The 27,278-nt window shown below is 43.0% G+C and overlaps 1 protein-coding gene across 5 annotated transcripts; it reads left to right on the forward strand.

Annotated features, from left to right (window-relative positions):
• Positions 1-486: 486 nt before the first annotated feature.
• LOC116782099 (SH3 domain-binding glutamic acid-rich-like protein) lies at positions 487-27,137 on the forward strand. 5 transcript variants are annotated; one of them, XM_032678224.1, is made up of 8 exons: positions 1,776-1,953; positions 7,643-7,828; positions 13,516-13,596; positions 19,427-19,528; positions 19,571-19,666; positions 23,251-23,280; positions 25,612-25,719; positions 26,671-27,137. In XM_032678224.1, exons 1-7 carry the CDS (start codon positions 1,909-1,911, stop codon positions 25,675-25,677), a joined length of 606 nt encoding a protein of 201 aa, XP_032534115.1. In that variant the 5' UTR covers positions 1,776-1,908; the 3' UTR covers positions 25,678-25,719; positions 26,671-27,137. The 5 variants fall into 5 exon arrangements, with proteins under 5 accessions (XP_032534114.1, XP_032534112.1, XP_032534113.1 ...); XM_032678223.1 differs by lacking the exon at positions 1,776-1,953 and adding an exon at positions 487-571 and having other exon boundaries at positions 19,427-19,666; XM_032678221.1 differs by lacking the exon at positions 1,776-1,953 and adding an exon at positions 547-571 and having other exon boundaries at positions 7,611-7,828; positions 19,427-19,666.
• Positions 27,138-27,278: the final 141 nt, after the last annotated feature.

A 27,278-nucleotide genomic window follows, 5' to 3' on the forward strand; every position in this document is an offset into this window, starting at 1 on the left:
GGGGATGTTTAGGTTGGATATTAGAAAAAGGTTCTTCCCCCAGAAGGTGGTTGAGTGCTGGAACAGCCTCCCGGGGCAGTGGTCACAGCACCAAGGCTGACAGAGCTCAAGAAATGTTTGGACAACACTTTCAGGCACAGGGTGTGATTCTTGGGAATGGTCCTGTGCAGGGCTAAGAGTTGGACTCGATGACCTTGTGGGTCCCTTCCAACTCAGCATAATTTGTGATTCTGTGAAATTATTAGCGTCCTTATCACAAGGTTTATCATCATGCTTTGATGCCAATGACCCCTGCATCCTTTGATTGCACTTCTTCAGACCACTAATAAACAAATAATTTGAAAATGTTAAATTCCAAATGGCCCATCGTGTCCTAGGCTATACTCACATCCAAAATCTCCTGGGAAACAAGGATGAAAAATAACTTTTGGCTGTAATTTATGTTTTTTCACTTATGTGGATTTTTTTTCTGTTGTTGTTTTACAGGAAAATGCTCTGAAAATACCTGCTTTTAATAGGCTTTTTGCTGGACCTCCTGTTGTCTCTCAAAAGTAAAAAGAAATGACAGATGGTGAGCCACATAGTGTAAACTATCCATAGTTTTATTTTTAGTTTTCAGTGAGTGTTTTCAGGATCCCAGTTCCATACATGGAGTACTGCATTTCCAGCCTCACAGAAGGGTTTTCACAGACAGAAAAATTCCTTTCAATAGCATATTTACTATTTGCTTTATTGCTATTTAGTAGTGCATTTGGTCCTACCAAATCAATCCTAGAAATAAAGTGTTATATTCCATTGTGAGTGTTTTCAGGATACTGCTGTATTCAATTCTAACATATGAAATGTGTGTAAGCCCCTTTCAAAACCTAGGCCAGTTTCACCTCTGGCGTAGGGACAGCTTTACTGAGCTCACATTGCTCACTTAGAGCAGAAACAAACTTTGCCCTCAAAATTTGAAAGTAGTCTGTTATCATTTAACATTCTTAAAATACCTCTCATGCTCAGAGACCTCCTTGAGCAAATATGTGCAGGCAGCCAGTGAATTGTGGCCATCTCTGGGTCAGAAGGTGACAACCAGATGGTAAAAGAGCATCCTGGATAATGAGAGTAGAATGGGGAGGTGGGGCCGTTTCCAAAGTATTCTGAACCTCTTCTTTCACCTTGTGCCCTGGAAATTTTCACTGGTGATGCAAAAAGAGGGAGAAAAGGCAACTGCAGGTTCTGGGTGCATGGAGTCAGCCAAATCACCCCCCTCAGTATCAGGGAGGGAAATCCCTGAGCCTGCAGTGAGGACGATGAGCTGAATTCTTTAAAGCTGAGTGTTCATAACCAAGGCTTATTTCAATGTGCTCTCTGCTGTAATTACTTCTGCATCTATGCTCCCCTTGCCCTCTCCTTATTCCTTCCCTTTCTATAATCTAAATTTTCCAGTTACAACTCCAAAGCCTGGTTGTGATCAAGGAAAGGGCACAAGCTCTTTTGTGCAGGCGACAGCAGCGACAGTGCCCATGCAACCCGATGGCTTTGTGATTGCCCCCAGCTCCCTGTCCCTTCTCACTTGTCCCTTCCCCCTCTCCCAAATATTTCTCCAGCCCTGTCTCATTGGTGCACTACTCTCCCTTGCCTTTTTTGGGCTGCCACCCTGTCAATCTAATGCAATAAGGCCGGGGGCAGGTGCAAACCCCTTGCTACGGCTCCTCTTACGGACCAATCCTCGTCCCAAAATACCTGAGAGCCAATGGAGTGGGAAAACCCGGGACCCCGAGGAGAGGGCAAAGCTGCTGGATTGCCAGGGGGAGGGGGCATCCATTTAGGACCCGGGTTAGCCCAGGAGCTGCCGAATTCCTCTTGGGATCGTGGTGACTTGTGGATAGCAGGCTCTGCTGGTTCACTTCCATCACTGCCAACATGGTGATCAAAGTCTTTGTGGCCACATCTTCAGGGTCTACAGCGGTAGGTGACTCCTTTAACATCCTCTTACTGCTGGGATCAGGGTGGGGAATTAGCCCAGAAGGTGCCAGGACAGAGCTTGCATTTGAGAAAAAAAAACCCACTGGAATTTTAACAGTAATAAACCTTATTTTTATTGTACACTGACCACCTTATTCTTGAAAGCTGCTCGAGATGTAGAGAATTCCTGGTAGTGCAGTCTGGCTTACATGAGAGCTTTTGCCACAGTTATGACATTTACATCTAAATTATCTGTCATTTAATAGATTTATTATGTTTGGAAAAGTATATGAAGTATATATTTACTGAAGAAGGACAAAGTGGATATTGTATTTGCACAGAAGTGAAGGCAGATTGTCTGCAGTACAAAATGATGTATTTGTTTTTAAAAGAGGCTTTAGGACACTCCTCCTGCAAAAGGGAAACTCTGGCTGAGAAAGAGCCTGGAGCTGAATAAAGTTATGCAGAAAAATTTCTTCCTCGCCCCCCTCCCTTTCCCTGGGTTTGGGGAGTTTTTTGGTTTGTTTGGTAGTTTGTCTTTTGGGATTTTTTTCTGGGGTGTGCGTCTCTTGAAACGTTATACTGATGATTTTTAGCATTGAGATCTGCTGTAGCTGTCAGCAGAGTGTATCAGCTGAAGGGAAGGGCATGTGAATAGTGGGGAGGTTGGAAGTCCGTGGGAGGTGGGAACCGGGAAAGGACTGTTTCCTTTTTTATCCAGTTCCCAGATGAGCTCAGATTTCAGTTTTCCTCTGGCACTCACTCCCTGCCAGTGACATGGCTAAACAAACTGGCTGGTGTTTGCACAGAGCTGGAACTACATCTCTATCTCCCTGACACCAGCTCCATTTCTTCAAGAAGCTTCCAGAGTGGAAAAGCTCCAAAAAACACCCCCTGTTCATGGGACCATCATCTCTAGAAAATGAACCAGGGGTCGTTCACCAAAATTCCAGTTGGAATACCACCGAGGAGGTTTGCAGTTCTCCCACTAAGCCTGACACTCTAAATTTACTACTGGCATTTAGCATTCCTCCTTTTTATAATGAAATGTAAGGGGAAAAAAAAAAAACAAACAAGAAAAGAAGAGGAGGTTGGAAACTTCAGGTTTGGTAATTTGGAATAGTTCGCTTGCTGCTTAAGGAGCTTTATAATTCGCCACACGCTGTGCATGGACAGCATTTTTGCCCCTGTTCAACCTGTTTTGGTCTCCTTTGGAGACTCCAGGAGAAGAGTGTGGAATCTTCCCATGGCAATGTGCCTCTGTATTTCCTCCTTTCTGCTGTGCTGGGGGTGTGTGTAGCGTAGCAATCTCAGAAGGTAGCATGTGTTCCCATTACTGGTTCAGAATTGCAATGCCAAGTGTTCAGCTGGAGCAGTTTTCCCCATTTACTGATGAACATGGATGGGAGGGATCCTTTCAATGAACCTTTAATGAGTTATAATCTACATCAAATAAAATTCACTCATGCAAGGAGTCAGCCTAAAATTCAATGTGTCACTAAAATCCTATTAAAATTAAATTTTGTATCAGCCTTGTACAGCTTTTCCCGAGAAGAATTAATTTAATCCCTAAAGAGTTTAAATTGGAAGTTTAAACTGTCCTAGGAGCACTGGTGATCTCTTCAAAGTGCCTGATCTCCATCAAATGTGTGGTGTTGATTTTGAATTTCAAATAGGATGGATCCAGCTTCCTCTGGCATAAATCAGATCATTGGTAAAGAATGAAAAATGTTTCTATTCTATGTACACGGTCATACTACTCTTTGTTACTTCTTTAAATGTTAATAAATGCTTTGTAAAAGTGACTGCGGTGAACCCAGTGACATTGTGGTGCTCTGGATCAGATGCTTGAATGATCTAATTCACTGCAGCTCTAGAGCTAATCTGCATTTTCCCCATCGAGGATTCAGCAATTTATTTTAAATATCTTCAGTTTTATTATCTTTCTCCTCCAAACTTAGCTGATATTGAACTATTCATTACGTGGAGAGCTTATTTATAGCTCTAAAAAGCACTAAATGCTTGGCTTGGAGAAAGTAGTAAAAAAGTAAAATAATTTTGTTGCTAGTCACAGAGGTGTTTAGGAATTGGGAATATCCTGCAAGGTTCTAAATCATGGGAGAAAGAGGGTTCAGGTCTTCCAAAGTCTCGCTTACTACTGCTCATGGTTGGGGAACCTCCAAAATCCTTTATTCCCAGTGATTTTGGTGATATTTTATGAACTTTCCCCCCCTCCAAACCTGTATCAAAAGCACCTTCGGCAGGAGGTGAGGGGGGATTCTGTCCCTCTGCCCCCTCAGGTGAGACCCCCCTGCAGAGCTGCTCCAGCCCCGGGGAACAGCACAGCAAGGACATGGAGCTGCTGGAGAGAGTCCAGAGGAGGCACCAAGAGGATCCCAGGGCTGGAGCAGCTCTGCTGGGAGGAAAGGCTGGGAGAGCTGGGATTGTTGAGCCTGGAGAAGAGAAGCTTTGGGGTGACCTGATTGTGGCCTTGCAGGACCTGAAGAAGCTACAAGAAAGATGGAAAGAGACTATTTCCAAGGGCCTGGAGTGACAGGACAAGGGAGAATGGCTTCAAACTGTTCCTCTTGCTACAAATTGTTGACTATTTGCTTCTGCCACGAGTAGCTGATCAACAGGAATGCACTGGATTGTGAGGATATAGATGATAATATTCATTATGCATCAGGTGAACACAATATTATCTGTAGATTTTCACAGAGCTATGGAATGATTTGAGTTGGAAGGGACATTAAAGCTCATCTCATTCTAACCCCTGCCATAGACAGTGACACCTTCCACTAGCCCAGGTTGCTCAGAGCCTCCTCCAACCTGGCCTTGAACACTTCCAGTGATGGGACATCCACAATTCCTCTGGCCAACTCTTACCCTCTAGCTAGACAGAAGCAATTTAAAACAGTGTTTTATTATTTTAATGGACCAGCAGCCAGCGATGGTGGAACTTAAGCTTTGCTGAAAGCGAAAATGGCATCGATGAAAGAATATCCTGCTCACCACCACTTTCCAAGTAATCTATGCCCAAGCAATTTGAATTCTTCCCATGCCATCAGACACAAGTGAGGACACAAACAAGCTCCTGCCATCTCATCCGTTCTGGGAAAATCTTTGCTTGTCCTCTGAATTGTTACATCCCCCATTCCCCCCTCTGAGTGCTGATTGCTGGAGACATTCTTTTGGTTGCCCAGTGCTTTGTGCCACCCCCAGCAAAGGTTTGCTTTGTACTTTTACACTTAGTGTGTGTCCCAGGTCTTTGCTCTGACTAAACCCTGGCAATGGTGAGCCTTAAGCCACAGCACAGCTTCTACTTGGTTTATTGTTATTGTCATAGTAAGAAACATCTTGCCTTTTCCTTATGCAGCATAATTCCATGTGATTTACTGTTTTACCTCAGCATTAATTCTTTACACAGCCCTTGCCTGATTTTTGCTTTCAGACCTGGCACTGCCTGAACCTCCTGTGTATTTGAACCTCAAGCTGAAGAAGAATTGCTATGCCTGGTTTAAAAGTTATATCTCCAGCCATAAGCAGGGGGGCACAGAATCTACAGCTCTGTTTCCCTTATCTCCTCAGAGGCACTATCCATGTGCAGCTATTCCAGGAGCAGTATCCACTGCAGTGCCTGTGTCCAAGGGGACAAGCTGACACTGGAATTGCAGCTGACAGCACTTGAGTTCACTGCCTGTCAGAGCATGTGATGAAACTCCTGGTACTGACCTGTGCAGATTTTATTAACCATTGATACAATTATTCCCCCACTTCCTCCAAAAAATCCTTTCTGCCACCTGAACATATTCTGCAAATAAATGATAAGTAGCCATTAATAAAATTATCTCTGTTTGAAAAGTTAAAATAAGAATACAAATGAGCACCTTTGTGCTCTGTCAGCTTCTATGGGTTTTGACCACTTTGGTTTAGTGGTTCCATTCAAAGTGATGTGCTTTTTTCACCTCACCATAAATCTCTATTGTTGTCATAAAAATGTACACCATTTTATTCTTGTTATTTGTTACAAGCAAGCATAGATACTTTTTTTATTTACACAGGAAAGCTTGACCCTGAGATTAGCTCAGCTGGTTAAAACATGGTGATAATAACACCAGGGATGTGGGTTTAACCCCCATATGGGCCATTTATATTTAAGAGTTGGACTAAGTGATCCTTGTGGGTTCTTTCCAACTCAAATAATCCGGGAAATTTTATTCTTATTCATGCAAATAAATTCTTCCAGGATAACAGGCTATCACTCTGCTTCAGCTCTTCTCTTTTATTAGATTATAGAAACACATAATCCATGATTTATTTCTCATTTCATTTCCTGTCTTGGACTGATTTACACCAGCTTGGTGTCATTTAAATTCAGGTGTTCAGATGTCTGATGTGTGGAAGACATGGTTTCAAATCACAAGATGGCTCATGTGTCAGAATTACCTTGATGCATCATTCTGGCTAAGTCAGATGGCAAGATCTTCAAGTGTTGCTTAGGAGTAGCATTCCTTATTAGGGAATTATACTGAGTATTACGTCTTCAGAGTAAAGGAATGGGATATAGGCTTGATGCCTGCGTTCTAGGTCTGTACAGAACTATTCAAAGGGAATAAGGGCCAGGAAGGATTTTTAGGTGTCACAGAAACTATGTCTAATACGTTTTAATTGTATCTAACATGTTATTCCTGGTCCAACTTCAATGTCATTCTGTAATGTGGGAAATACTGAAGCCCAGGAGTTGAGCTGTACTGGATTTTCTTGAGCTTTCACTCATATTTATATGTTATATATCAATAATGGCCATAAACTGAAACACAAGTTCCACCTCAACATGAGGAAAATCTTCTTTCCATGGGGGGTGAAGAGCACTGGAACAGCTGCCCAGGGAGAGAGTGGAGTCTCCCTCTCTGGAGACATTCCAAACCCACCTGGACACGTTCCTGTGTCACCTGCTCCAGGTGACCCTGCCTTGGCAGGGGTCTCCAGAGGTCTGTATCTCCAGAGGTCCCTTCCAACCCTGTTGGTTCCATGGTTCCGATTCTGTGATATTTAATTATCCCTCAGCTTTAAAGAACAGGGACAGAGAGAAACGTGGCTCATGGAGAGCTAAATGTCAAATGTAATTAGCAGGAAAAAGGAGGCTCTTACATGTTGAGGAGAATATGTACCTTCTCAGACCTGTGCTGACTTCAGGCAGGATTAGCTTAGGCATCTGTACACCACGCTCATGGGTCTGGGAGCAGGGTGGGAGGCTTCCTGCTGAGCCTCATTCCCTAGATGGAGGTATCAGTGCTTCCAGGGAGGAAAGAAAGGAGCTGGGGGTGGATGGCAGCGCTCTGGGTGCTGAAAAGTGTGAGGGCTGCTGGAGTAGTGCATCCACCTTCAAGAATTTCTAACTTACAGGAAGAATTTCTTCACTGAAAGGGTGGTCAGGCCTTGGACGGGGTTGCCCAGGGAGGTAGTGGAGCTCCCATCCCTGGAGGTGTCCAAGGAATGACTGGACATGTCAGTGCTCCAGTCTAGCTGACAAAGTGGTGATTGGCCAAAGGTTGGACCTGACCTTGGAGTCTTTCCCAACCTAAATGATCCAGGGATTCTGTAAACTTGACATACTCACATGAGTTCTTCTTGTAACAACAATTTTCTTTTTAAAGAAGGAATGCTGTTTTTCCTCTTTCCTACCCAGATAAAAAAGAAGCAGCAAGAAGTCGTGGGCTTTTTGGAGGCCAACAAGATTGACTTTCAGCAGATGGACATAGCAGGGGATGAGGACAACAGGAAATGGATGAGAGAGAATGTCCCAGGTGAAAAAAAGCCTCAAAATGGAATTCCCCTCCCTCCACAGATCTTCAACGAGGAGCGGTACTGCGGGGTAAGAACCTATTTGGATGTTTAAATACCTTCAGAGAGTTGTCTTCCACAGGAAGTGACTCTTTTCCATTAGTAGGAAGTGCCAAGCAAACTCCTTAAGACAATTTGAGATTCACCGTGAAAGAACAATCATTAGGAAGCACTTTTTAAGCAGAGAAAAGCAAAAAAAAAAAAAACAACCCGAAAGATTATTTGTTTTCAAAAGCAGAGTACACATGGAGGGAAAACGTTAAATTAATTTTGCATGGGAAGTGCTAATATTTTGTTTGTTTGACACAGACTCATCTGGGCTGTCAAGTTGACATCTGAGGTACCAGAGGCTGTGACCAGGAATCTTTCCTTTCCATTATATCATGCAAATAAATAGGAATGATTTTGTGCTGGAATAATTTTAGTATGTGGTTTGAATTGTTGAAATTATATTGCTTATTCAATTAACATCCATCTCTTCATAACAGACCCATCAGATACTTCTGTATTTTCATATGTGCTTGTAACAGCTTCTTTCTCTTGAGACAGTTTGTTCAAATCACAGATAGATAGGACTGTGCCAGCCTGAATATTAGGACTGTGAATCAAAGGAGATAATCTGAGGCCTTGTTTTCCTCACAGTCTGGGTGGAAATACAAAGTCTGGAAAGTGCTGTGATATGATCACTGGAATGAACCTGTAAAGCACCCTGAAATGCAGCCCACATAGTGAGCCCAGTTTTAAGTTACTGCACAAATCCAGTGTGAACTACTGCAAGGTTGTACTGGGAGGGCAGGGATTTACATTCCACTAAGTTTTCAGAATTAATTTCAGTGCTCCCAGAACAAAAGTTGGTAGTACAAATGTTGGAGTGCAGTTTTTCCCCCCATTTTCTCACAGGACTCTTAAAGGAGAACTTGGGGTGTTGGAGTTCCTGTGCATTTCAGCACTCAATCTGCACCAAGGAAAATTATAATTTGATATATCTTACTCTGGGGTTTGTGGCAGCCAATGTGCAATAAATATTTCTGGCGTTCCCTGGAGAGTTTATACAGGGAATTAAAGAGTAATTGCCTTATAAAGTGCTGCAGCTGGTCAGCCTTACCAGTAAATAGTAAATACAAAGTTTTTATTCCATGTCTGAAGCTATTTCAGGAAGCCAAATAATCTACATCTTGAAATAAACTTAAGTGAAGAAACAGTCTTTTTGCAAAGACACCTCCATGGGGGAAGGAACTGCAGCTACTGATTTAAAAAACTAAATCAAAATTACAATTAGCCTAGAACTCTCCAGAATTCTAATGTACCCAGCTCCCAAAGCTCATAGCTAATGATCCCAGTGGGTGCATAACAGAGACTGATTCATGGCATCATTATTTCCAAATAAATAAGGTAATGAGAGCCATATCAGCTCATGAGCCTGTCCCTGTTGCCCAGGGGAAGGTGCCTCAGGGGAGCTGCACAGTGGGTGTGACGTGGGATGATGTGGCTGGTTGAGAATTTGTAAATTCGTGTTTGTAAATGGGAATCATATCCTCTATTATATCTTCATTTTGCTGTGCTTGACATGTCAAACTCTTCCCATCTCTTTTTTTTTTTTTGCATAGGATATTTTCTCTTTCATTTTCTCAGCTTTCTCTTCCTGCTGATTTTTTCTTTCTTCATTCCCAGGTAGGACTCTTTTTGTGGGTCAAGTCTGATACATTTCATTTTTGCTCATTCTTCTTTCTGAGCTCACTCTTTTCCTCCCTCACCCTGAGAAAGAGAAATATTTGGAGAGAGATATTCACCTTCAAATATTATTGGTGTGAATTCAGCATTGGCCCTGCTTCGAGCAGGAGGTTGGACTAGATGGTCTCCTGGGGTTTATTCCCACGTGAATTATCCCATGCTTCCAGGATTTTGTAAAATATCTCCTGCTCCACTCCCACTAGAGGTGGGACAAGATGTATGAGGAAAAAATGCAGCAAAGAAAGTTGAAGTCAGACGTCAGAAAATAAGCAGTTTTCAGGGGATTGACTAATTATCTCATTAAAGGTCTTTACCAATGGATCAGGGAAACACTTGCCAGGCAATAGGTTCTTGCCTCGGAGAAATGGTCCTTTGAGACCTTCTCCAATGTCCTCTCCTGCACTTCAGTGACATTTTGGGAGTGGTGGTGGTGAGGACAGAGGGGATACTGGGGAGGAGTCTTCTTTTTCATCCTGGAATAGAGTGACATAATGAGCAAGAGAATGCAGTCCTGCTGCTAATCTGCTTTTCTTGCTGATATTTTATGGATGCTCTGGAAGACAACTTCCCAACTTGTTCTGTAAAATGGGGGTTTCCTAGGGATGCATTTTCATGAAGGTACATCGAGTAGGAGCAGCTTTTCCTTGAGGTCAGAGAAGCTTAAGACTGTCTTATAAATAGCTCAAATCTTATTTTTCTCTCAGATTTTTGGTACTGCCACTTGAAGAAATAGATTACAAACGGATTCATTTTGTATGCCTGGCTACAGCACCAATTTCAAGTATCCATCCTAATCCATCAGTGTTGGCAAATATGTCCTTATTTGATCTTTTTCTTAAGCTGCTTCTTTGCTCATGTCTAGACAGAGTCTGCATCTGTGTCACTTGCTAAATATATTGAGCACTCTGTTGCTCTTGTCTTTGCTTTTGCTTAACAAAAAAACTTCAGAAAACTAGGAAAGAAATGGAATGTAAACTTCTGCTTTTCTTTGTGAGCTGAGATCTTGGCTATTCTCCGTAAACTGAAAGCTGTAGTAAAAAGTTCCCATGAACATACTTTTAAAAAAATCTCTGGATTATTAGACTTTTATTTGATGCTGCAGCGTGCACCTGCAGCCCAGAAACCAAACTGGGCTGCATCCAAAACACCATGGGCAGCAGGACAGGGGGGGATTCTGTCCCTCTGCCCCCACAGGTGAGACCCCCCTGCAGAGCTGCTCCAGCCCCGGGGAACAGCACAGCAAGGACATGGAGCTGCTGGAGAGAGTCCAGAGCAGGCCCCAAGAGGATCCCAGGGCTGGAGCAGCTCTGCTGGGAGGAAAGGCTGGGAGAGCTGGGATTGTTCAGCCTGGAGAGGAGAAGCTTTGGGGTGACCTGATTGTGGCCTTCCAGGACCTGAAGGAGCTCCAAGAAGATGGAGAGAACTATTTGCAAGGGCCTGGAGTGACAGGAAAAGGGAGAATGGCTTCAAACTGAAAGAGTAGGTTTAGTTAGATATCAGGAAAAAATTCTTCCCTGTGAGAGTGGTGAGGCCCTGGCCCAGTTTGCCCAGAGAAGCTGTGGCTGCCCCATCCCTGGAAGTGTCCAAGGCCAAGTTTGATGGGACTTGGAGCAACCTGGGCTAGTGGAAGGTGTCCTTGCCCATGGCAGGGGGTTGGAACTGGATGATCTTTAAAGTTGTCCTGCTCTGATAGCAGGCTGGACTACCTTGCCTCCAGAGGTTCCTGTATTTCCATATGTTTGGCTGTAGCAGTTACCTGAACGATAGGATCACAGATTGCTTTGGGTTGGAAGGGACCTTAAAGTCAGCTGGTGTTGCCTGGGGCTTTGACCACCACAATTCAAAAAGACTCCAAGGATGGTTTTTCCATGCCTTCTCTGTGCTCTCTGACCTGCTGTCCTACCAGGTATGTGGGGAAGAACTTTCCACTGATGTCCACTTGACAAATGACACCACGACCCTCCTCCTAGACCGTTTATTCCTTCTCATACAGATATATTATTGCTTACCTGAAACAAATTGTTACTGCTCATTTTTCCTACTTGCCTGCCTTGGCAGTGTTTGCTTTGGTCAGCATTAGGAGAGCAAGAGTGCAAATATGCAATAGAAAAACTATTCCATGATCACTGTAATCATTCCTTTATCCCTTACCTAATACATAACAGCTTCCTCCTCAGTGTGAGGAAATGTGTGACCTTCCATTTACTACGAGATGCCACATTTCCTGGGGGATGTCACTGCACATTCCCTGCTGCCAAAGAACATCTGATATGATAGAAGATGTAACTTCTTCTGATAAGGAGTTGTCTGGTCATTCACACCTCTTGCTTTAGCCCTCAGCTCTGGTTATCTCCAAGGCTGAGTGTTTCTGGTGATTTTTAATACACTTGCCATCTGCTGCTTTTCCTCAAAATGATGTATAAAATATCAAGTCCACTTCGTGGCCTTTCCTTATTCCTGTCTTCTCTTGTTTCCCAGCTCTTGACATGTCATGCCACAGTGTGCTCAGGCTGCTTTAGGAGTTTTTGGTGTGTGAAGGACACAAGTCTCCTGTGTTTTCATGGCCGTGTCAAATTCCAGCCCTTGGAATCTGCAGAAAATCTTCATATCCTTGTTTGCTGCGTTACTCCTGAGTTCATGGGTGAGGCTGCAGACCCTGCCTGGGTTAGATGAGAAGAAGAACCCCAGAGCAATAGGAAAGCAGCAAACAGATCCTTTGAGCAGTGGGTGGTCTGGGGTAGCAGCAGGTTTTCTGCCTGCTCAGGACAAAATGTGCTCCAGGGCTTCTCCCAGCCAGGCAGTTCCCACTGGCTGTGACTGTGTGAAAGCCAATCTGTCCCCCAGACAAATGGGTGAAATGGGCTGTCGTTTATCATGTCTGTTAAGCTCTTCCAAACTGGACTGAAATGTCACTGAGTCCAGTCTTGTTGACATTAAGGTGACTGCTAAACCATCCACTCCAGCTTTTCCCTGGGATTACTCTTGGCCAGAATTATTCTCTGGGAACACTGAAAGGGTGCAATAAAACAACTGGGGTCTAACCCAGCTTTACAAACAAGTCTCAAGAGGACTCAAGCACCTTATTATTTTACAGGCTTCTATTTCTGGAGTTATTTGGGATTAAAGGAAGGATGATAACATGGTCAAGGCAGTAGTGCAGGACTCAGCAGATGGGTTCAGTCCCCTGCCCTAGACCTGGTGTGATTGTGGGCCAGAGTTTCTGCTGAGATCTTAAACACACATTGATTTTCACCTGTGTAAGATGTGAGTCCTGAGCTTTCCAGTAACAGAACAGCAACAGCAGAGCTTCCTTAATTGATAGGTGAAAACAGTAAATACCCTACAAGTTCTAGAGGCAGGACAGGAGGCCTCCCTCCCATCTTCCCACTTATATTAGCACTGAAAGCAGGCATTTAACATAAGGATTTATCTGTTCACGTGTGGACAAGACATTTTGGTTGATGCAAACATGTCAGAGGGAACAGCACAGCCCTCTGCTAAGTTGGTCTGAAAAACATCTGCATTTTCTAAGCAGGGTGCCTTTCTTTAAAATAAAGTTTCCTTGTCATCATTTCACCTGTGCTATCATGTTGAGTGTTGTCTTTTATTTGAGGGCCTGTTTATGTTCTTACTCACAGCAAGTTTCATTCTAACATTGAAGTGGGAATAGTTTTCGCCTCGGAGTGCACAGCTGAGGCACATTTAAAATGAGACACTTAATTTTATCTGATTCTGACATCCATGGGATATAATTAAAGTGTAAGTCTCTGGAGAGATTTGCCCATTTATTAATTTATGCCTATATGAAACTCCCTTTATCTGTGTTTTCTTCCTGGAGCTTAGATAATGCAGGCAGAAGACAAATTCATGGTCGTTTCTCATCATATGAGATTTACCTGGGTTGGTCTCTTCCTCCTGTGCTTTTTATTTTATTTTTGATGCCAATTCTCTTATTCATTTCTTTTTTGTTTGGGTTTTTTTTTTTAGGATTTTGAATCCTTTTTCTCTGCAAAGGAAGAAAATATTATTTATTCATTCCTGGGCCTTGCTCCTCCTCCAGGCACCAAGGTATGCACTGCTGTCCTTCCATGGGGATCATTTATTTGATTTTAATAAAAGATGAACATAGGCAGTGACTCAGCATGTCACAAGCAATACTTTAGATTCTGGTGCAGCAAAGTGTTGTCAGGGGGGGAAAAAACAGTGACTGGTTCAGTAAATACTAGAAAATCCTTCTTTCTTCCCTTCTTTCACTGCAGGCTTGTTACCATGGCTCCAGCTGATGGTTTTGTTGTTGTTGACACAAAGCAGTATTTTATCATGTTCAGCTTTTAAATGATGCAGAATTTCCTGATGCAATTTCTAGGTTGTGTTACAAGAAACTTTCCCTTCCCCCTGAGGGCACCAAACAGGGTTTATCCTGTCCCCCAACAGCAGGGCTGGGGCTGAGGAGATAAAGGCTCACCCAGGACTTCACCAAGTCTCCCTGGCAAATCTACCCATGGTTCTCCATCCACTGTATTTTCACAATGTTCTAATATATTTCTGGCAAAAGGAAAACGTGTTATTTTGTTGGGTTTTTTTTTCCCCCACATTTTTTTTCAGTGTGTTCTTTTAGCCATCAGTGTGTTTTCTTTTTATCAGAGTCTTCTTCTAATTAGAAGTTTCGTAACAGAGAGCACTATAGCTCCCTTCTCCTGAGATCATCATAGATGATAATAAAATATTGCCACCCTTTTGTGGGTGATTCAACAAAAGAAATGAATCAGGAGAGTGAGGAGAGAACTCTGCTGCGTTGTGGTGACCTGGCTGAGGAGCTGCCTTGGAGCAGGAGATCTGCCTTCTGGTCCAGCTCTGCTGCCAACTGTGCAGCAACTTGGAGTAAAACACCATTGTGAATGTCCCTGTTTATCCTCTGCTGTGAAAGCAGAGAGAAAAGGAACCTTTGCTGAGTGCTTTGAGAGCTGAAAAGGCACCCAGGGGAGAGCCCAGTTGTTATAAATGTCTCTGACACCGAGTCCCTGTGTGATAAGGAGAGTCATTTAAACTTTCTGCTTTAGCTGTGCCATCTCCCAACCAGGGAAATAAAAATGACTCGCCTACCTCACAAAGGTCTTGTGAGAATTCATTTAATTAACATCCACAAAGCCATGAAAGGCTTAAAGGACTGCAGGTACTCCATATTATAACCATTATAAAAGATATGTGGAAAATCAATGAGATAAAGAAAATTGCATTTCCCCATCTTCCCACTCCATAGACTATCTGCTCCTTCATGCAAGGCTCAGTTAGATACCATGTCTATGAAGCAAAGTAATAATTTTTTCGAATTCATTCTTCCCAGCTGACAGCAAGAGGCTGCTACAGTTCTACTTCGTGACAACCTTGTAAATGCTGAAAATAATATGTTTGGTGCATTCTGCTGGGGCAGATTCCTGCTAGTGCAATTGTGGTTTACACTGATTAACTGCTCCTTGGTGGTGGCTCCAGCCCAGAAAGTGGAAATAACTGGGAGTGTTTGTAAAAAGTCCATGTAAAAAGCAGAATTTCTGCTATCTCCCTTTTAGAATCTGTTCATGGTTGAGAGAGACACAGGCAAGTGTTTTAGCATTTCTTGCAGAGGTGTTTCTCAGCACCTCTGCATGAGGGGTTGGCTGTGCTTTGTCACACAAATAACCTTCCCCCTCCCTCAGCTGTCACCTCAGCTTAGCACAAGCACAATGGATGGCTCGTGACAGTGACTTCCAGCAGCAGAAATCTGGGATAATAAGTCAGGTGCGGAAGGGATGGTGATGATGACACATGTGACAGAGTTTCCTTCTAATCCCTTCTTAAATACTTGTATATTTTTTTGTCTGGAATATGGTGATACTTATAAAAGAAGCAAACTGTAAAGCATGGAATCACCACAGGTCGGTAAACATTGCTTTCCAGGCATTTTTACTAGGGATTAGTCTTTATAGATTAATATGAATGTTTTATACTCTTCTCTTAAAACATTTTATTTCTTTTTCCATCCATCCTCTGTCTCATATTGCACCAGGAGTAGAGAAGCTCTTTAATGACCTCGATGCTGTTTCACAGCACAGTCCTACAGGATCCTGATCCAGGACTGTTTTGAGCCTATTTCCTAAAAGAACCAAATAAGCCTTTTGTGGCTCCCTAACAAATCATAATTTCCCAACAAAATACTTGTAGTGAAATTCTTTGCCAACTAATTGCCACTGCTCAGTGCAAAATGCACATTTCAGTCCCGTAGATCCTCATTCTGCAGCCCCAACCCCTCCCTGGGCTGTGTGGCTACAACTGGTCACCAGATCCACTTGTTTACACTGAACAGTCACTGCCCAGTGTTGGAGCTGGGATGGTGCCACAGCTCCATGTGCAAGTTGAGCCACACTTACAGAGTGGCTCTGGCATGTCTGGGACACATCAGGCTTGTCACCAAGGTGCACATTGACTCTGAGACACACGTCAAGAAGCTCTGAATACACACAGATGTAAAGGAGATCCTTCTCACATCAGCAGCAAACACAAAGTAGCCTTTACACGCTGTTGTTTAAGTATTCTTTTACTTACAAAAAGCTGTAATTGTTTCAGTAGGAAACAATTATTTATTCCTGGCTGAAAGATCACTCAAATCAGTGATAGATTTCTGAAGGATCCCATTGAATCTTGGGTTAGTGACATGAACAGTGCTGTCCCAATACAAGAGGTGTGTACATTTGAACTATAATCAATGTAGTTTGTGGGTTTGGGGTCAGGTGTGTCAGTCTCAGCTGCTCCCAAAGTTGGGGACATTTCTTTTTAAAGCCAGTGCCACTTTTATGCTTAGTCTGAGACTCAGTGAACTCAATGATTTACCTGAGGCAAATATGTTTAAATTGTATATAAATATATTAAAGCTTTAATCTTATCATTCTTGATCTTAATATCTGGAATCTTGATATCCCAAAATCCATAGATACTTGAGCTTAAGTCTGTTAGTGGAAGGAGGCTTCTCCTAAGTTTTCTTTGAATTACAAATTTACAGTGTGTGTAAATGCCCTGCCAGCCAGTCTTTATAAATGGTACTTCCTTTTGAATTAGTTGAAAATCAAATTCTGTGTTTCCATAGAGAGTCAGTGGAACGATGACATTCCCAATGTCAGAGTTCTCCATGGAATTAACAAGAACTCTGGATGTGTGTCTGTGTGTGTTCTGGCTGACAACAAGCTGCTCTAAAATTAAGTGCTTTCAGCTACAACTCTTTTTTTGCCTTATAAGCTGAGTAAATATGTGATTCATCTGAAGAAGATTTACACAGTAGGTTTGTTTTAATTAGAATGCCTTCTTTGGTCTTTATGTGTTTTATGTATCTGCCAAAACAAATTTAGCATATGGATTTTAAAATGTTAATATTCATGCTGGTAATAAATATTTAACTGATTTCAAGACCAGGCTCTGAGCAACCTGGTCTAGAGAAAGGTGTCCCTGCCCATGGCAGGGAAGTTGGAACTGGATGATCTTTAAGGTCCCTTCCCACCCAAACCATTCTGTGATTCTATGAATTCAGTTTTCATTAACACCATCCTTTTCATTTCGGGAACTTCTGCCAAGACAGTATCTCTAAGAAGTTATCATTTGCTTAAAAAAATAATGTATTAACATAATGTTGCACAAGAGAATTTCAATATATGTTTATGTTACTACATATTTTAATCTTCAAATATTTTGTTGGCCGATTGGGGGGAAAGTAAAAGGTACATTAAGCCAAACAAATGCCTCTGGGGATCTTTTTTTAATAACAATGCCACCAGCATCAAGTGCAGTGAGCCCACAGTTTCATGTGGACTTGAAATGAGACAATATTGCCAGAAAAAGAAATTGTCTTTTCTCCTTCCTCCTTCCTGCAGCTCCTCCTGCTCACTCCCAGCTGCTCATCCCTCTTCCTGAGCATCCCCCATGTGCTGGCAAAAACATTCCTGCAGCTGTGTAACAGAGTGTGAAAATGGTGTGGGATAGAAATGTTTGGCTTTTTAAAGCTTTAATCTTGATCAGGCTCCTGCTCCAGTTGGAGAGGAAGGGGAATTTAGGAGCCCTTGTGCCCACTCTCTTCTCACTGCAAGTTCCTCACTTGTAAAACTTATTTTCCATAATTCAGGAGACAACTGCCAAGAGAGCACCAAATCTTACAGACAATGAAGTTTCAGGAAAAAAGATCCATTCCTAACCTCTTTTCTATCATTTTTGTCCCTGTCCAGCAGAGCTTGTCAGCAGGAGGACGTGTCTGATGTCCCACACCACGTCATGGGACAAAGATCCCTAGGGCAGCACTCACCCCAGCCTGCTCTGGGGATAAAAACTGGAGAGCTGTGCCCATGCCATGGTTCTGTAGGATAAGAACACTGGCTGAGGAAATCATCTGTGATGGGGACACTGGAGGAGGACTTGTGAAGCTTAAAGGACAGGGGCTTATTACTGGAGGCTTTTCTTTAACAAATGAAACTGTAGAAAAGCAGCAAAACTCAAATGGGGATGAGTTGTAAGGGCTTGGTCACAGGGATGAGGAAGGAGCCAGTCCCCTATCAGGGATGTGCTGCTCTGTCCATAGGGCGTAGGACTCAGGATGACACAGGACAAGACCTTCCCCGAGCCCAGTTCTCTGTTGCTGGAGGAAACCACAGCAGATAACACCTCTCAGAAGGGGCCAAATTCCCTTTTAATGAAATAGGTCCTTTGCCTCAGCTTCTTTACTATAAGCCCCTTTCAAAATCTCACACCGATGCTGATTAGAATATTTCTTTAGAGCCAATTTGTACTCGTTTTTCATCTACCTCAGAGCTCTTCCTTATCCTACCCCTCCCTGATGTTTACTCTGATCTATTTTGGGATATGTCATATCCCCTCCCAGCATCTCTTTCAGTAGATTAAAGTAATGAAGCTTTTTTTGTCACCCTTTCATAGGACAGGCCCTGCCCTCCCTCAGATGTTCCTGTAGCCCCCTCTGCACCTGTTGCAGTCTGAGCTTCTCTTTCTTGAGCCTGAGTGACTGGGATGGTAAAGAGAGATCCAGAGGACACATCTGAGAATCACATCACATCTATTACCTCTCTCACTGTCCCACTCATGGCTCAGTCATTCTGTGCTTATTTAAATACATCCATCTTCTCCTTCCTTGATGATCATTGACCAAAAAGCTCCCAAAGTGCAACAGAAAAATCTGTTTCTAGTCTCTGCCCCAGAACTGCTTGTCCCAAACAATGTGACTTTGCTCTCCCTGCTGTTGCATTTCATCCTGTTTCTGCTGTTCCACTCAAGGCCATACAGGCCTCCTTTTATCTGACACAGTGTGTGAGCCAGGGTGACCTTTCTCAGCCTCCTGGCTGAAAGTACAGCAGGACATCAAATAAAGAGCCTTCTAGGAGGTGCTTGGTCGCAGTGCTGGAATAAATAGACTTGACTGACTGCTGTAGGAACAGTTTCTTGATGTTTTTCAGCAAGAAAGTTGAGATTATATATGAAATCCTCTATTACTTCTGTTTTTCTGTAGCTTCTTGATGACCCTTAATTGGAATTCATGCTGGTGAAAAAGCTTTTTTTCCCCTGAAGCCTGAATGTGCCATCAGGGTGAACATCTATTCTATTAAATTTTCCACAGAAAAGTTAGAGAATCTGCTGTGCTGAGAAGGGCTTGAATTCATGTTTTCCCTACACAATTCATGCTTTCCCTGCACTAACCCCAACAGATCCAGCAAGTGTTCCTTCCACAGGAACCCAAAAGAGTTGGATTTTCATTTGAGTGCTGAAACAAAATTAGAAAAAAACACACCCCAAAATAGTAAAGTCAAGAATTTGATAGAAATGAATTGCTGATTATGTGTTCTGAAGGTAACAATGACTTCTCCTCTGCTGCCAGGAGACTGAAAAGTCTGATGCCAAGGAGGAAAAGTCAGATGCTGTGGAAGAGAAGTCTGAGGCCACGGAGGAAAAATCTGAGGCCACAGAGGAAAAATCTGAGGCCACAGATGAAAAGTCTGAGGCCATAGAGGAAAAATCTGAGGCCGTGGAGGAAACTGAGACCCACACAGAAGACAAGGCAGACGAAGGGGCTCCTGAAGAGGCTCAATCTGACCAGGCACCATCAGAAGATCAACAGGTAATTTTTCCTTTCCCTCTGTGGAATGAGGGTTTTGCCCGTGCTAAGCACAGGAAACACAAGTCCACAGGTCCTCCCAATGTGCCTGAGGGTGGGAAGACTGATTGCAGAGGGGTCCTGCTTGTCTTCTGGATGCATTTTCTTTGATATGAGGATGCTATGAAACCTAGATTAATGACTTCACAGCCTCCTTTTGCCACTTGTTACCATAAGCTTGCTTTTTTTTTTTTTTTTTTGATGGCCATTTGGAACCAGACCCTAGTTATGGAGAATAATTTAGGACTCGACATCTGAGTCCTGCCTGGGTAGAAGAAAAAATTTCCAGCATCTGCAGTGCTCATAAATCTCCTTGTTAGTGTTTGTTGCAGATCTGACAGTGGCTTCTCCAGGCTGTGGAGGATCCCCTGGGCACTGGAGAAACAGAGAGCAGTGTTTTCCTTTCTGTGGGGTCATGGTCTGACATTGCAGCCACATGGGCACATCTCAAAGTGCAGGGCAGCTTGGCATTTAGTGGTGGGTTTATTCTGGCATTTAGGGATGGGTTCATTTTGACATTTAGGGCTGGGTTTATTTTGATGCTGAAGTGTGAGGTGACTCTTCCCAAGGAGTCAGGCCTGTTGCAGCATCAAGCCCTGACACTTCTCAGTTTCTTTTGTGGTTTGGAGATGAGACAATCCCGGGGGAATATCTGTCACAAATGCATCATCTCTTTCATTAAATACCAAAACAAATAGGGTTTGCTTCTTTTTTTTTTTTTTTTCATCCAGCTGCAATGTTTTTCCAGAGGAAACACCTCTCTGTAAGCCTTTCTTCATTACCCTTATTATAAATTACTGATCCAGTCACTGTTGGGCTGGAAAAGCCCCTTTTCACAGTTTCCTGCCAGCCTCAGGAACTGGGAAGTCCCATTATAATTTCAAAATGGTGATGAGGAGATACAGCCCTCAGTGGGAACTGACACTCCTCCTTAAATTATACCCAAGCCCTTTTACATCTCAGTGAATTCCAACTGACACGTGAATGCCACCAAATTCCTTTCTCCTTGGTTCTCAAGGGAAGCCCAGCACAAAACTGCAGTTCATCCCTGGCTGGGTTGGGTTTCTTGCCCTTCTGGCTGCCAGTGTGCTCTGATGTTTTTCAAATGAGAGCAGAATGCTGGAACATGTCTGCAAATGTGTCAAGCAGCTGTGTGCAGTGACATCATGCAGCAGCACTCCTGCACAACCAGCACCTTGCTCCACTTCTCACGGAATGGGTTGGAGCTGGAAGTGGGAAAATAGATTCTCCTTCAGTTTCCCAGGGAGGGGAGAGAGCACAAAAAGCATTTTTCACCCTGTTCCACCACCCACTTCTCATGTCACCCAGGACAAATCCTTTCAGCAGTGTGGCATCTGCCTGCCTTGCTATAGTTCATCCCAATTATCACTTCTGTTGGGATGGCATGATTCATTCTGTAGGAATTCTGGTATCCTCATTCACTCCAGGCAGCACACAGAGGGCAAGTTTAGATGAGAAGAACAACTCTGAGGCAGCTACAGCGAAATGAATTCCACCCTTTGTCTCTTCATCTTGTTTTATGCCTATAAAAGAAAGTTAGAATAACATTTTGTTACCTTAGGGTTTTATGAAGGTAAATACACTGAAAGGTTGTCACGTTGCCATTGGAGTATCTTCACTGGATGTTAAATCCTAAAGGACATATGTGGTATCAAAAAATGGAAAGATGGTAGTTTCATGTTCTGTGTCTGAATTAATCTACCAGTGGGAATTTAAGCTTGGCATTTTGGCCCTTTTTAGCACCAGTCTCAAACCATCTCAAAAATTACTCCTTCAGGCTGGGTGTAACCAAGTGACTTCCCAGGAGAAATGCCAGTGCTGTGGAAAAATTCTAGGAGAGTCCTGGTGAGGTAAAGTTACCTCAGGCTTTGAGCACAAGACAGATCACAAAATGAACTGGGACTGTCTCAGTTGTTGGGTTCCATGGAGGCTCCCAGGTTCCAGGAGGCTCCTCCAGTGCCTGGGTAGCAGGAATGGCAGGTGATGGTCCAGTGGAGGCTGCAGCTCTCTCCTACTCTTCTGCTGCCCTTGTTGGCACCTGCAGGAGTCCAGAAGCTCCAGCTTTTTGCCTCAGGCTGGTGTGACCCTGAGGGAACCAGTGAGAGACCCCAACCCTCTGAAAAAACAAAACTCTGAAGGCAGCAGCTGCTTCCTGAGAGGGGCAGGAATAAGGGCACAGTGCAGCAGGTTGTTCTTGATGGAACTCACACGAGACTCCTCAGGCTCCAGCAGCTCCAGTCCCTCATCCACACAAAAACTCTGGGAAGCCCAGAGTTCTTAAACAGATCCAGCAGTGACAGGAACAGCTCTCAGCCTGGGCCACTGAGACACAACTGCACTCAAATTTCTTTAGATTGTGAAACTTTTCTTCACCTTAAACCTGTTGCTGAACATTCCTTCCCTAATCACTTCATCAAGTTTAACTTGCTTCTAATCTCCTTTTTTCATTCCTAATCCCCATTCTCTGATGGGGAACATGAGGAGCCATTTTGTTTGGATGCAGTATTCCTTTCCCTTGCTTTGTTTATCCCTTTGTCTTTGAGTTTTTCGAGGAAAAGACCATGAGCTCCTCTGCACATGGAGCAGCAAGGGCTCTGCTGGTCACCAAATGTGCTGGCAATAATTTTTCTATATTTTTACTGTCTGATTTTCACTGCAGATTTTACCCTGGAGCTTAGAATATTTTTTAAGAGGTGCCCCAGTTAAATCAGTTTGCAGCGCAGATTAGGCTCCCTTCAGGGCAGAATTATTTTAGAATCATGTTAAAAATCATACTATAATGCAAGTCTGTATCCTGCCTCAGCAATTCCCCAGGCCATATATAAACCTTGGCACTGCACCTCCCTCCCTTATCTCAACTCATTCTATGCAAACTCGGATCAACCACTGATTTTTTTGCCCCTTCTCTTTGGGATTTTGGGTAGGATCAGCTCTTTTCCTTAACAACCAGCTTAGGGTCTGACATTAAGTTCTATTCACTGTACATTTATATTTTTTTCTCTTTTATCTCTCTCATCACTTCTGCTCAATGCACAGTCTAAACCCAGCTTGTATTATTCCTTATTCCCCAGCCAAGGCATCTGTTCCAGCCTACAACACTTAACAGAAGCACAAGCCAGATTCTGAGCGATGAAAACTAACATAGATAAGACTCTCTACAATTCTGATTTAACTTGCATTTTGCAGACCAGCTGATTGCCAAAAAACCCCACAAAAACTCCACCTGAACAAGCAAACAAAACCTCAGCTCTGAGGCTTTGCTTGTCAATGAAGCAGGTTTGATTGAAACAACTGAGAAAAATGGAGCTCAATTTAATGATTTTATAGCCCTTTTCCTGCATAAAAGCTTAGTTTAAATGTGCTGTGTGAGTTAATCTGGAGGACATTGTCTCAAAATGAATCCACTGAATGCCACATAATTTTCCTAAATTCAGTGTTTGATTTCTGCTGTGTTTTTTCCTGTATGACCTTTGCTATTCTGTCTTTGATTTGTCTTTTTAACATTTTCTTTTTTATCTCCCGTGTAGGAAAACAAGGAAGAACACGCAGTAACAGGGGTAAGTGTACTTGGACATTTTGTTTTCCTCTTTTGTTCGTGTGCATTTAATTCCTTTTCAGTCCCGTTGCTTCACTCAGAAGTTGGTAAATCCTTATTCATGAAACTAAATATCAACCACATTCTGCTAGAGATAATTATTGGTCATATCACAGTCTTATTGTCTGGGAACAAAGATAGGCCTTTAATCATTAAAAAACTGTAAATGGAAGAAAAACTGTCTTTCAGAGTCTTCAATAAAGTTTGCCAAGGACTCCCAAGGCAACTCTGACAATCAGTGACACCAAACTGATTATATTTGCAGTGTTGGGAGTGTGAAAGGTTCATTCTGACAATTTAGGCAGCTCTGCCTGTAAAGGACATATTTTCCTCACCCAGGTGCAAATCCTTATGCACTTTTCTGCTTTGCCCAGCACCGCAAGCTTAGGCCTGGAATGTTGTAGAGTTCCCAGGAAAACTAAATATTACTTCAGGCTGTTTTCCACTGCAGTTATTAAGACCTGCAGTTATTAAGAGGACACATCCACACCTTCCCACTTCCAAAAGGCAGTCCATGCCTATATCTCTGTATCTGTGTCAGAGCTGTGCCTTGCGCCCCTGGTAGCTGAAATGGAATCCCCAAAACACAGAATCATCAAGGCTGGAAAAGACCTTCAAGCTCATCCAGTCCCACCGTCCCCCAGCACCACCACAATCACCCCTAACCCATGTCCCCAAGGGCCACATCCAGACACCTCTGGAACACTCCCAGACACAGGGACTCCACCACTCCCTGGGACACTTATTGCAAGGTCTGACCACTCCTGCAGGGAAAAATTGTTTCTAATCTCTGATCTGAACCTGCCCTGGTGGAGTTTGAGGCCATTTCCTCTCCTCCTTTCCCTCGGGACATGGCAGCAGAGCCTGACCCCCCCTCCCTGCCCCCTCCTGTCAGGGAGTTGGGGAGAGCAATGAGGTCCCCCCTGAGCCTCCTCTTCTCCAGATAAACCTCCCCAGCTCCCTCAGCTGCTCCTCATAAGATGAGTTTTCTAGACCCTAAAGCCCCTGTGCCCATGGGTGAAGCATGAGGGCTGCTAGTGAGGGCCATCAAGGTGGTTATTTGCACCTTGGCACCACAAAATAAGTAAGAAAAATGATCTTTTTTTTCCCTGGAAAAGTTAACTGGCTTGAATTTTGAACAGAAGTTGGGGATATCTGAAAGATGTTGCTTGTCCTGTTCCAAAGAGCGCTCATGAAAGGCACCTCTCTGGGGGGAAAACGCCAAAAGAAATGATATTCCTTTGGCACAAGAACTTCTAATCCAGCTGACCTGTGTGGGTGTTCATACTAACTTTCTGGTTTTGCAGGGATAATCCCTTAGTGCAGTGAAATAATGATTTAAACCAGGAATCTGATTCCAACAGGTCCATTCTAAGCACATGTTTAAGCAGGATTTTACTTCAGAGACTCAGATGTGACTCTTATTAAGACAGGAGGTGTCTGAGGGGAAAACCAAAGGTCTGAGCTGCTCATGTAAGACCTGCAGTCCTGACTGAAAACTAATTGTACATTGTTTGATAGGTTGATTATGCCAGGAAGGAATTCACATCACTTTTGCAGCTTAGAGATGACATTTTGATATAAAGCTTATTTATCCACATGGGAGTGCCTTTGGACAAGACTTTGCTGGAAGAGAAGGAGCAGAGGAGCCTACAAAGCAATTTTCAGTTGTTTTTCAGAATAGAACAACATTCCAAAGCTTCATTTTCTCTTGAAAGAGAATAAACACAGGTTGTTGTCTGTGTTGCACAAATTCAAGCTTTCAGATAACTGTTCATTTGGCTGACTGAAGCAAAGGGCTGTTGTCTTCAAATTGTGCCATTTCTTCCACATAAAATAGAGAAATAAGTTTTCCAATAAACCCAAGGCTGTATTATCTGATTCTGAATGATTTTTAGATTATTCAGGAGTCCAGTTCCTGTGCCATGAATCTTGTTTACTGCTCCAAGAAAGCATGTCATTAAAAATACTAAACTTTTTGTCACATTCACACATATTTCACATTCTCATTTTGTTCTTGAGCTTTGATTTGCAGCTGTGTTCTAACCTCCCTGAAAAGAGAGTTCTTATATTTCAGCACTTGCCTATTAACTCCACAGACTAAAGCCCTGGAATGTGGGGATTAAAAGCCCTGTACATTAAAAGCTCTATACACTAATTCTATTTTTTAATCTCACAGAATATTGCATTTACTAGAAAGAGAACAGTTGCAAAAGCAGAGCTCTGCATTTCAAGACAGTTTATTTTTTCCTTCAATTCCCTATGGTAACTACAACTATTTTCTCTAAAAAAGGAAGAAGAAGAGAAGCAGGAAGAGGGAGAAGGAAATGAAGAGGCTGAGGAGCAAGAAGAGTCTTAGTACAGCTCCCTGTGACACATTATTTCTTGAACAGGTTTTCAGGTAACTATTAAGAAATTGAGCTTCTAAATATTCTTAAAGTAACATAAAATTGATAAAGAGGTCAGTATTAAGTGCCCAAATAATCCAAAAGTATACTTAACTCTTAGACTCATTGCAGCTTCTCTTCCATCTGGAATAAGGATTCCTCTCTCTCCTCCCTTACTCAGCTTCTGATTTCACTGAAACTTTTAAGAGCTTCATGTCTCAAATGAAGCCTTCTCTCAAATTTAGTTGAACTGTTAAAAAGAAAATTACTGGTTCAGGGAGAGAAGCCTGACCAGAAATATGACACAATATAATTTTTTTCTTGTTGCCTTCAAAACTAGACCAAGTTTAATTCCAAACAGGAGGTACCTCTATAGAGGTGTGAGCGCCCAGCATTGCCCAAGTCCTCTCCAGTTCTGTGGTTTCAATCTTTATTTTTAGGTTTTCTTCTTCATCTAGCTGACTCTTCTCCACTGAAATACAGATCAGGCAATCACTTACTGGGGAGAAGCTGTTTTAGCCTACAAGAGAGTTGGAATTGCCAGCAGATTTTCCCTTGGGTGGTGGGACCTCCTCTCTGTCACAGACACAAAGTGCAAAATGCTCTTTCTAGAACTGGGGGGATCCATGGAATCATGGAACAGTTTGGGTTGGAAAGGACCTTAAAGATTGTCTCATTCCAACCCCCCTACCACAGACAGAGACATCTTCCACTAGACCAGGCTTCTCCAAGCCCCATCCAACCTGGCCTGGACTAATTTGGACTTTGCCAAGGGTTTCACCAACCAGATGCTGGTGGGGCCTCGACAGGACAGAAAACCCATCACTTCTTTCACATTACCTCTCCTAAATCTAAGTTCCTCTGTTGCATGGGAATTAATTCATTTCAATATTTCCAATGTTCAGACATGTAAAATCACAGAAGGATTGCTGAGTTCTGACCTAATTTTCCTTACTTTTGTTCAGGAAGCACCAGCTGGAGCAGCCCCGCCAAAGAAACTAAAATCCTTCCCTCAAGCAAACCACCACTACCTTTTGTGCCTGTAGACTTCTGAACCCATAAATACATAGCAGAACACACCACTGTGTCCTCCCTGTGCCCTTTATATATATATTTGGTATTCCAGTTGCTTGTTAAAATGGATCTTATGTCTGATGGATCATATTTCAGTCAATTGTTATATGTGGGAATAGTGTTGTCCGTGTCACATTTTAAGCTCCTCAGGGCAGGAACCACGTCTTTCTCCATGTTTATGCACTGCCAAACACTTTGCTGCCACTCAGCACGGGGATGTCTTCAGAGAAAGAGAAATTCAGCACTGAAAACTGCAGAGAGGCACAAGCCATGTGAGTCACTTCTCCCTCAGCTGGCATGTGAAAATGATTGAGATTTCCATTGTGCAGCTGGATAAATAAATGTGTTTTCTGTCATATCTGCTCTTTGTCTGCAAGAGTGTTAATTTAACCCTGCCTGGAAATGTTTTGGGGCCAGGTAAAGCCATGGAATTATAGAATCATAGAATGGTTTGGGTTCAAAGTGACCTTAAAGATCATTCATTTCCAACCCCCTGCCA

The sequence above is a fragment of the Chiroxiphia lanceolata genome, chromosome 2 (assembly GCF_009829145.1).
Source record: "Chiroxiphia lanceolata isolate bChiLan1 chromosome 2, bChiLan1.pri, whole genome shotgun sequence".
Lineage (NCBI taxonomy): Eukaryota > Metazoa > Chordata > Aves > Passeriformes > Pipridae > Chiroxiphia > Chiroxiphia lanceolata.